Below are 11,005 nucleotides of genomic sequence, written 5' to 3'. Positions count from 1 at the left end.
TGCTATGGTCCAGATGAGAGATGATGGTGACTTGGACAAAGCCATTCAGGAGGTGGAGATGGTAATAACTGGGTGGATTCAAGATGTATTTAGGAAAGAGAATCAATAGGCTTTGGCAATGGATTGAATGGAGGCTGTGGTGGGACAGACTGATGTTAAGGCTTTAAAGTCCCTTGCTTGGTGGGTGGTGGTGCCATTCACTGAGAAGGGCTGGTTGAATATGATTCAAGTGCTCATAAGATGGTGATAAAGTCCTCAGTCCCTGATGTCAAGCATAATTCTAACTCCAATCCTTATTTCAGCACAATTCTCAACACCAGTCTTGACATCAGTTGGAATCTTCACCCAAAACCTCAACACATACCCAACCCTCACTCTCAGTTTTGCTTCGTCCTTGACCAAGTCTAAGCATATACCTCAATTTGGAACCTAGTACCGGACCAAGTTCCTGACTCCAAGTATCAACTCAGGCTCTGACACACACCTCAGTCAACCTTAACTCTGACACTTGACCCAAACCCTGAATTCCTAACCATAAGCCAAACTCAACCTCAACCCCAACACTGAATGTTACCATAGCCTCGGTCCCAAACCTGACTCCATGCACAGACCAGGCCATGGTCTCCATCCCTGTCATATTCCAGGAAGCCCTTCCTGACATCCTCTCCATTCCCAACTCACACCAGTCTTAACACTCTGACTCCAGTCCTGGCCCTATTCTCATCTCCAAACCAATTTCTACATGAAATCTCATATTCATTTCCAAGACCAACTCTTTCCCCATTCTCATCTTCATCTTTCCAACTCCACACGCTACCAATTCCACACAAACTCTAACATAAAGTCTACCAACAATACCATACTGATGTTGATCCTGTAATGGCAAAATCCAAGCTAAGTCTCCAAACCTTCTGAGACACCAACTCTCATTAAATCCAAAAATCAGATGCCAGAACCTGGGCACCTGACCCCACCAGTTCCACAGAGGGACCCTGACTTTGAGGGGTGTTGACCTTCCTGACTTGGGTCCCAAATCAAGTAGGGGGTGACCCCAAACCACTTCCCCTCACAGCCCCACGAGTGAGAAATCTGTATCTTTCCTCCTGGCTTTCCAAAGAGGAATTTCAACAAGACTTTCCATTTGTTATCTCCTACCAAAATTTTCATCCCTGGATTTTCTCTTTGACTTGCTCTCTCCTCATTCTGCTAAAATCCAGGGAAGTTGCAATGTTCCTCTGGAGTCCTGTTCTTCACTGTGAAACCACCAGAACTTCTCTCCTGCTGTGCTTTGCCTGTTTCCTTCTGTGTTCTTCATTATTTAATCTGATTTTGTTGCAAAACACTGGTTTTCAGGAGCAGAGGGAATGTGTCTGGTGCTCACTGGTATTTTCTTTAGGGCCTAGCCCAGACCAGGGAACATAGGGGGTACTTAAATAAATACTAGTTTGCAAACCACTGTCATCTCTAGATCTGCCAACTTTACACTGAGTCCTTCCTTGATCTCCGAGCCATTCAGCCACAGGGTGTGATAGAAAGTACTTGGCCCCACAGGTAAGACCAACCTAGGTGCGAATCCCAGCTGTCCGCCCTCTGATTTCAGGTAAATGACTTGATTTTTCTGAGCCTCACCTTGCCCCTCTCTAAAGCAGGGGAGAGCAAAATCTACTTCCCAAGGCATATGGAAGGATTACATAAAATTATGAAAGAGAAATGGATGGACACAAAGCAAGCACTGAATTAATATTAGCTCCTTTCCCCACCACCCAGTGGACGAGGCAGCTTTCATTTCTTCAGTACCCATTGTGTGACGTGTCAGGCGCTTCTTAGAGCCCGTCTATTCCTCACCCGGATCCAAGTGATGATTATCTTCCCCATTTTATAGACAAGAAAATGAAGATTTAAAAGAGGTTAGATCCTTTGCTCAAAGTTGTGCACTGAAGAGTCCGAAAGGGCAGACTTCGAGCGCGGGAGATTGCCTACAGTAACATGATTACACAAACCCACGCTCTGAGAAGGGAATTTCCCTGGGACACCCTCACACACCCTTGAGTCTTATTTGGTTCCAAATGGACTTGGGATCCCACGGTCCTATTAATGGTGCATAGCCCCGTGTAGATGACAGCCAAAAATCCCAGCCCCCCCATGCCCTTTGGTTTAGCACCAGCACCGGTCCCTAAGTCCCACACAGACACGCAGCTTCATACCTCCCTCGACCTCAGACCTATGTCCTGAACCCGTGCCTAATGACTCATCTTCCAGCTCATGAGCACACCTGAGTGCTGGCTTCTGGCTCTCCTGCCAGCTGTGTCTTGCCCGGAGGAATCCTGTACACTGTGGCCCTGGCACCTCCTGACTCAGCCCCTAGGGTTCTGGAGGCCCATTGTACCCGACTTCCTGGATTGTCTTGCCTCTTCTTTCAAGAACAGCTCCTGAACTTCTTTGGGGAAGCTGTCCCCTCGTTTCATATAGTTCTGGTGACACTGCTAATCATAGTTCTCCACACCTTTCCACTGGCTCACCCAACCACTGGCATGACACTGGCCAAACTAACAAGGGCACGGCTTCATCCCTGGCAATAATGTCGATCCAAGGGGTGGGCTCCGTTCAAGGAGGATCAATCAGAATTCTCCCCTGTGTGTAATATCAAGATGCCAGGAGAAAGGAAGTCTTTGTTTCTGCTGGGTTTGCGTAACTAAGTCTGCCAATAGCGGCTGTGCTCTATCCAGGTGAAAAGGTCTGACTACAGAGGCTAGAATGAGATCTAGAGGAGAAGGAATGAGACAAGCAGAGATGGAAAACAGCTCACACGTATGGGAAAGAGAGACAGAGGAGGCAGGCGGAGTGACGGGGAGTCAGGGAGAAAGCTGATTGGCTTAAGTCACCGTTTCAACTACTTGAGGCTCCGGTACCCGGTACCCACGCCGCTTCCTCTGACATCATGAACCATCCCCACAGCCTTCCTAGCCGCCTAAACCAGCCAATCCCTATGCACAAGCCAGTGTGAACTGGGGCTCTGATACTTGTATCCAAAAGCTCCCAGACTAAGGCAGAAGCAAGCTTCTTGAGTCAGTGGCTCCTTCCAGCTGCTGTTCATGCCTAGTGCTCCGATCTCCTGCCAGACTCCACAGTCCACCATTCTATTCCTGACTTTCTGGTTGACCTTGGACAAGTCCCTTCCCCTCCTAGACCTCAGTACCTCTCCCCTCACCTTAATACCATAAATCAATCTTCAAGTCCTCTCTGGTTTATATTGTGAACGTTTAAAACATTACACAGACATTGGGTGATATTAAGGTGTGATAATGTACGGTGGTGATGTTAAAAAAAAGCCTATCTCTTAAAGTAGGGGTTGGCCAACTCTTTCCATAAAGGGCTGGATAGTAAACATTTTAGGCTTTGTGGACCAAAGACAAAATTGAGGATATTAGGTAGGTGTTTGCATAACAAGAGAGAGAATAAAATTCAACACATTTTTAAATGATGAAATTCAAAATACAGTAAGAACCATTTTGTACAAATTTTGGTCATACAGGCTGTTAATAAGACGAATGGAATTCTTTTGTGGGGGAAATAAAATCTTGCTTAATTAGGACTCAAAGTTAATGTTCTCTGTCATTAAATCAAATAGTAAAGGCGATATTTATCAGTTATAGTTTGCCATCCCAGTTCAGAAACATGCATGAAATACTTAAGAATGAAATGACTCATATTTGCTTCAAAATATTCCCGCATTAGGGAAGTGTGTGGGAATAGAAGTGAAACAAGAACTGATTTTACACTGACCATTGTTAAGCTGGTTGGTGGTGTGAGGGTTCATTACAGTATTCTATTTTATATATGTTTGAAATTTTCCATAATAAAAATTCTAAGGCAACTTGGAGGGCTGAGATGACCCTTCAGTGGCCCCTCCAGAAATACATCCCTGGCACCTCCGCCATGAAAAACTTCCTCAGGATATCTGGTATTGGGGAATTTCACCTAAAACAGCTCACACAGCACACTTCTTCTGGAGAACTGCCCCACCGGGGCTGAGCCCTGTGTCCTGTCATGTGACTCCAAATACCCACTAATTGGATAGGATTGGTCACCTGGCCAGAAAGCAGTCAAGCTGTTGGCCACTCAGTGACCTATGATGTGGCCCAAGGAGAAGAGTGGAGACTGGAGGGGTTGGATTCTCTTTCATGAGAACATAATTTGAGATATCCTGGGAAAGCCAATCAGTCGGCTGTAGCTGAAGGTGAAGCTCTAGGGCTATGAAGTAGGGAGAGCCTGGGGCAGGCAGACACTATGAAAAGAAGTAGAGAAAGGAATCAGATGGTCGTTAGCAAAAACGAAGTGGAACATAGCTGGAAGAGATGAGAGACACAGAGGGGAGCCAGCCTCTATGGTGTTGCAATTTCTTTCAATCCTTACAATAACTACCATCTCCATATACACTTTTCCCAAGACAACTTACATTATTAGCCAAAGTATCTAATGAAAGCTCCCCAAAATGTCCTTTTCTGGCCACTTGCGTTTGGACATCACCAAGGATAAAACTCATTTTCTTCTACCACAGCAGTTACTTCGAGGAAGCTCTAAGTTGTGATAGAGATTTCTATTTCTCTTGAGGGAAAAAAAAATCTGTCAGACTTTCGGGGGCTGTCCCACCGAATTCCTCACCCAGGTGCATATTTAAGCTGTTATATATTTCCTGCACTCTACTTTGTTTATCTCACAATTTTCATAAAATGGGGTAGGGGAAGTCTTACCCCTCAAAGCTTAGAAACTTCAGCCCAGAAATATGGACAGAAAGGCTTTCAAAATGTGTCTTTTGCAGGCCAGCCCATTGGCTATTTAGAAATCCTTGCATGTCTTCTTCCCTGAAATGAACCTCTGATTCCTCCAAGTCCTTCCAGGAACAACAACAAAAAAAGAAAAAGCCATTTCAGGCAGTGGTGGTGGCCACAGAGGCTACAGGGGCATGGTCTCTGTAGACCTCTCATCAGGCCTCCCAACAGGGTGCAGACCCCTGTCCCTTCCGTCCCTTCGGGCAGGGCCAGAGCCCAGACAGGCAAGGAGCCAGGTGGGGATTATGAGTTTATTGAGGGGAATCGAGGGGAATCAGCCCTTGCTGCCCATTGTCTTCTTGATCCAGTTCAGGTAGCGGCAGACGTTGATGTAGATGCCAGGTTTCTCGGGCTGCCCACAGGGGTCTGATCCCCAAGACGTGATGCCCTGGAGAACGCCACCACACACCAACGGGCCCCTGGAATCCCCCTGCGAGGTGGAGAGTGTAAGACTTTTGCTTAAGATGTTTTGCTGTACCCAGCATTTAGTACTGGTTCTGTAGTGTGATTGGTTCCCTCTAGCCAATGGAGGAAAGAGCACTGTATCGTGGGACCAATGGTGAAATAGAGGGGTGTGGCTTCCACGGGTGGGAACACAGACAGGAAATCTAAGAGCTATGCAGGAAATCCTGACCAATGAGGGCAAAGCTTGCTGTCTTGAGGGTCCAATCCAGAGAGAAGACAGTGGGGATTCCATGACGGGCCCTGAGATGATGTCTCCGGCCCTCCTGGCCAGTGATGAAGAGATCATTGAAACCCCTTACCAAACATAAAAGGAGCAAGATTCTCTCTCTCTCTGTTTTTCACACACACACACACACACACACACACACACACACACACACACACACACACACAAGGGACAGTGGTAGGAGTCTTTGTGGGAAGAGGATCACTGATGGAAATTACTCCATTCCTGGCCAGTGGAGAAGAAAGCACTGAAGGCGGGGCTTCCTCTAAGAGGATAAAGCGAGGGGGAACCCTGAGAACTGAAACTGCAGCCAATAGGAAAGAGAGTGCTGTATCTACGGCAAATCCCAAGATTTGTCATCTTGGGGAAGGGGAGATTAGTGAGGGGACACTGAAGTCAACGGCGCCACTTCCTGCCCAGTTGGGAAGAGAGCACTGCTCCCCAAGGAACCAATCACAGGAGAAGGCAGCTGTGCTAACCTGGTCAGGTTCCAAACGAAAGTGGCTGACTACCTGATCAGCGGCATAGTCAGCACAAATTTCAGGAACTGACCCTGAGAAAAGGAGCAGGGAGCTTGCGTATCCTCTAGCCTCAGCGGCTCTCTTTCATGGACACCTCTCCTGCCCTGTGACTGCTCCCCTCCTTGCACCCCATCCTGCAAGTATCATTCCTGAAAATGACCGCAACAATTCCACATTCCAGATCCCTGTGCTGTGTGAGCTGCAGGGAGAGTCTGAATCTGCTTCCCAGTCTGAAGAAATAGGGGTGACCTCTCCGGGCGCTAACACTCTGGGGCTACCCCACTGCCAAGACTTAAGCCTCCACAGGGGGCAAGGGACAAGAGAAGAAAGGGGTTTCAGAAGCCACTCACCTGGCATGGGTCAGCCCCACTGCTGTCTCCTGCACAGATCATACCATCTGTTACTTCCCCGGGGTAAGCGTCCTCACACTGCTTCTTGGGAAGGATTTCTATCTGCCCAGTTGAGGGTGTCAGGAAAGTTCTCTAAGAGGACACAGGTTGTAAGTTCCCAGAGAGAGCAACCCTTTGCCTCCATCCCTGTCTAGATCTGACCTCCCTTATATGCATCCATGGCTGCATGGGGGAGTTTTCTGACACATTTTGTGGTGCACATCACTTCTCGCCCCATTAAACAAAGCGATGATCCATGCTTTTCTCTGTCTAAAGAAGGCTGTTGGACCTTATCTTTTGTTTCTTGCTCTGAGTCATTTTCAGATGAAGGATCAGGTGATTAGAGACTTGGAGATGCCCTCTTGTGATGCATCTGACCTGTTCTCTCCAATCTTCCCATCCCCAGACAGCCATGTCCTCCATCTCAGCTAAATCCTGCATCTTCTAAATGTCACCTCCTCCTAGAAGCCATTCCTGACCATTCTAATTAAGACACCACTCCTGCATCACTCCTTATCTTCTTATCTGCCATGTATTTCATTATTGCACTTAACTCTGCCTAACATTTCATTTTATATGTATTTACTATTGTCTGTTTCCCCCTCCTAGCCAATAACTCTGTAATGATAAGACTTCATAGAGTACAACACCTGGGACATATCAGGTGCTCACAAAAATTAATTTTTTATTGCTGAATTAATTATTGAAAGTGGAATTAATCGTGTAATGTCCAGCATGGAGAATACAATGAAAAAAACTTTAGTGACTTTGTATGGTGACAGATGGTAATTAGATTTATCGTGGTGTTCAGTTTTCAGTGTGCATGAATGTCAATTATGTTGTACACAGAAACTGATCAAATACTGTATGTTAATTCAATAAGAAAAAGAAAATGAAATTAATCTTTCTTTAGCCATAGACTTGAGGGAAGAAAAACTTCTTCCTGGCTTCTCTGTGTGCCAGAAGTTATATGCTCCAATCTCATTTAATCCTCACAACATCTTTTTGAAGGAGGGAGGCATTCATTCATTCCATCACTTGTTCATCCATTCAATAAATATTTATCGAGCGCCTACTCTGTACCAGGCACCATCCTGAGCACTAGGAAGACTCAGTGAAGAGAACGTGAGCCCTTATGGAGCTTAAAAATCTGTTGGATAATTATCTCCATTTTGCAGATGAGGAAAGGAAGGGACTTGCTCAGAGAAAAGGGGACAGAGCCATGTGTGAACTGGCCTGCCTGATTCATGAGCAGGTGGGTTTCCACAACATCCCATTTTCCCCTTAGGAGCATGAGTCAGACAGGCAGGGATCTGAATCCTGGCTTTGCTGCTTCCTGGTGAATCACTTGCCTCTCCAAACTGAGTGTCGATTTTTTTCACTGTGAAGCAGATTGAGGGACTGCCTGGGCTCCAAAGTCCCAGTGGGAGGACTTCAATAGAGATCTAGACTTTGGGGTCCAGAGTGAGGAGGGAGCTGGGGACCCAGACTGTAGGTCCTCAGGGAGGAAGAGCCTGGGCTCCTGGGTGTGAGGGAAAAGGGGATCTGGGACCAGGAATCTTGGGTTCAAGAGGGAGAACAGGCTTAGGAGCCTGGATATCCCAAGTCTGTTAAGAAGGTTATATAAAATCCTGTATTACAAAAAGGTTTCATAACACGGCATTTGGTACTCATTACCATAGAGGAGGGATGCATTCATTCATTGACTCATTCATTCGTCCACCCATTTTTCTGATTCCTTCTTAACAATCTGCTAGTTGCTTCTTTCTCCCATGGCTCCAATTGATATTCTGGCCTTCAAGGTTTCCAACATGGGCCACCTGTGAATCTCAACATCACACTTTCCCTTCTTTATCTCCTTCTGGAGGTAAACCTATGCCAATGGCTTGGGGTCCACTGGGCCAACCAGCTCCTCCTCTCCCTCCTACTACCTCGAGGGCTGGTGACTGTGCCCCAGCCCAAGATGGTGCACTTCTGGCCAGATCGAGGGCAGTGATCCGTCAGGTTGATGGACTTCACTTTGGACCCCAAGGATGCCCAACCACGTAGTCGAATAAGCATCAGATCATGTCTGTGGTCTTCACTGCTGCTCTCATAGCAGGGGTGTGGGATGGGTTGAGCCACAGCCATTTCTTGCTCTGATCCTTCCTTGTTTTTCAGGCTGTGCTCTCCCAGGCATACTGTGTACTTCCTGTAATGGTGGGGAGTGGCTTGAGGCCCAGGAAGGATCCAGTCCTCCAGCCCCCTCCTCGCTCAGACCCAGGAGTCCAGGGCCCCAGCAGCCCCTCCTCCCTCAGCCCTCCTTTCTGAGAGGCCAAACCCCAGCTCTCTTCCTCCCTTTCCTCAGGCCCCAGCCCACCTCTGCCACAGGCATCCACTCACGTTGTTTTACAGTGGGCTGCCGTGAGGACCCATTGGTCATCTATAAGGACACCCCCGCACAGCAGCCGGATGCCCTGGAACAAGGCTGCCTGCCAAGGCTGTGAATGGGCCTCACACTCCTGGCCCTGCAGCACCTTGGACTTCTGCGCCCTCAAGTGTCCTGTGGCAGGAGGGAGAGGGTTGGATTGCCACCCCTTGGGGCGGTGCAGGCGCCAGGAAAACCACCGTGGGTTCAAATGGACATGAAAGTTCTTGGGCTGCCTCCTCACACGGCCACTGACCCTCATGGGTGAGGTGCCAGCTTGCACATGCGGTCACAGGGATACACAGACCCTCCTGAATCCCGTGAGTTGGCACACCCAGAGCACATACCTGAACAGGCTTCCACATGCTCCCACATGCGTCCACGTACACCGTATACTCCATGTGTGTCTGCGCCCCTCAGCGTCAGCCCTGCTGGCTACGTGTGCTCATGTAATGTGCAGCATAACCCGACACGCTCCTACCTGCTGCCAGGTGTGCGTGCAGCACCCATCCCTGGGAAAGCCCGCGGGAGAACCCATGTGTGATGGCACGCCGCAGATCCCACCACATGCCCCCACACGCATCCGCATGGCCACTGTGGCATTCCCACAGGCCTTCAGGCCACCCTCACCTGCCCAGGCTTCCAACAGCAGCAGCAGAAACATGCAGGTCCAGAGTGCAGCTGGTTGGGGGCGTCCCATGGTGGGGTCTGGGAGAGAGGGCAGGGCTGAGAGGTGAGGCCGGAGGAGCCCCGAATCCCAGTAGGATCTTGGAACCTTCAGGGTCCTGCAGGAGGAAGGAGCTGGGCACCCAGATTCTTAGGTCTGAGGAAGAAGGAGGGGGACCCCAGATTTCTGAATCTGAGGAAAGGTAGGTTGGGGGGTTGCATTCCTACATTCCTTGCTCGGACCCAGGAGTCCAGGCCCCCAGCAGCCCCTCCTCCCTCAGCCCTCCTTTCTGAGGCCAAACCCCAGCTCTCTTCCTCCCTTTCCTCAGGCCCCAGCCCACCTCTGCTACAGGCATCCACTCACGTTGTTTCACAGTGGGCTGCCGTGAGGACCCATTGGTCATCTATAAGGACACCCCCCCCCCGGAAAGGGGGTGTTTCCTTTCTGGGGGAAAGAGGAGCTGAGGGCTGAGACTCCTGTCTTGCGGAGGAGGGACTGTGCTCCAGATTTGTGGATCTTGAAGGAGGAGGGGTCTGAGGTTGGGGTCCCGGGTTCTGAGTAAGGAGGAGCCCCCACCCCCCACCCCCCCGGGGCTGATGGCTGCATCCGGGAACTTAAGCATCTCACCTTCCAGAATCCAGGGGCGGGGTCACTTACTGATGCCGGCCCAAAGAGGCCCGGGTACCGCAGCTCTGCCAGCTTGGTACAGGATCCTAGAGCCTTTTAACCGGGAATCCCCGTCTCCTGCTCCGCCGCCTCCTGCTCCCGGGCCTGCGGAGCTTCGGGGAACTGGAACCCTGGGTGTGAGTGAAGGGGCGCTGAGGGGCTAAACGGGAGATCTTGAGGGAGGAGGGACTGGAACCTCCCGGGCTCCTGAGGCAGGGGAGAGAAGGAGCTCTGCTCTGGCTCCTGGGTTTGAAACAGAAAAGGACCAGGGACCCAGACAACTGGGTCAGAGGGAGGGGCCAGGGGCCGGGAGGGCTCGGTCCGAGGAAGGAGGGGTGGAGGGCCTGGACTCTTTCCTGGGTCTGACGGGGGAGGAGGCTGGGATCCTGGACTCGGGGTCTGACGGGGGAGGCTTTGGGGGCCTGGACTCCAGGGTCTGAGGAAGACGGGGGCCGGCAACTTAATTCGTAAGTCTTTTTGAAGGAGGGATTTGGAGCCTGGTTCTTGTGGGAGGAGAGGGCTGCTGCCAGTAACCCAGAATGGAAGAGAGGCGAGTCTTCTTGGTCCCGACTTCTGCAGGCGGATCGGGCCCCGCCCGCCCGCCCCCTGAGAGGTCCGGGATCTGGGAAGGCAGGTTTGGGAGGCTCCATGACCCGGTTTCCCCTTCCCCTGGGGACCAGCCCAAGCGGAACCCAGGAGCCGTGCTGCAATAGGGCTGATGCAGCCAGACGTCGGCAGGACTTACCAGGGTCTTAAAGGGAATTGCAACGCGTTGGCGGATCCCTGTGTGCCCCCCACTGCCCACCTGTTGCCCTTCCTTCACCCTCCAACGCAG

The 11,005-nt window shown here is 50.1% G+C and overlaps 1 protein-coding gene across 1 annotated transcript; it reads right to left on the bottom strand.

Annotated features, from left to right (window-relative positions):
• Positions 1-5,046: 5,046 nt before the first annotated feature.
• On the bottom strand, positions 5,047-10,882 carry KLK8 (kallikrein related peptidase 8). Its single transcript, XM_073226403.1, is given in 8 exon segments — positions 5,047-5,259; positions 6,392-6,500; positions 6,502-6,523; positions 8,362-8,621; positions 8,813-8,972; positions 9,468-9,545; positions 9,868-10,020; positions 10,132-10,882. Coding segments are annotated over 7 exon segments (825 nt in total). The 5' UTR covers positions 9,908-10,020; positions 10,132-10,882; the 3' UTR covers positions 5,047-5,103.
• Between the last annotated feature and the right edge of the window lie 123 nt (positions 10,883-11,005).

The sequence above is a fragment of the Manis javanica genome, chromosome 17 (genome assembly GCF_040802235.1).
Source record: "Manis javanica isolate MJ-LG chromosome 17, MJ_LKY, whole genome shotgun sequence".
Taxonomy (NCBI): Eukaryota; Metazoa; Chordata; class Mammalia; order Pholidota; family Manidae; genus Manis; species Manis javanica.
The sequence above is the reverse complement of the archived record's forward strand: the minus strand, read 5'-3'. Positions and strand labels throughout refer to the sequence as shown.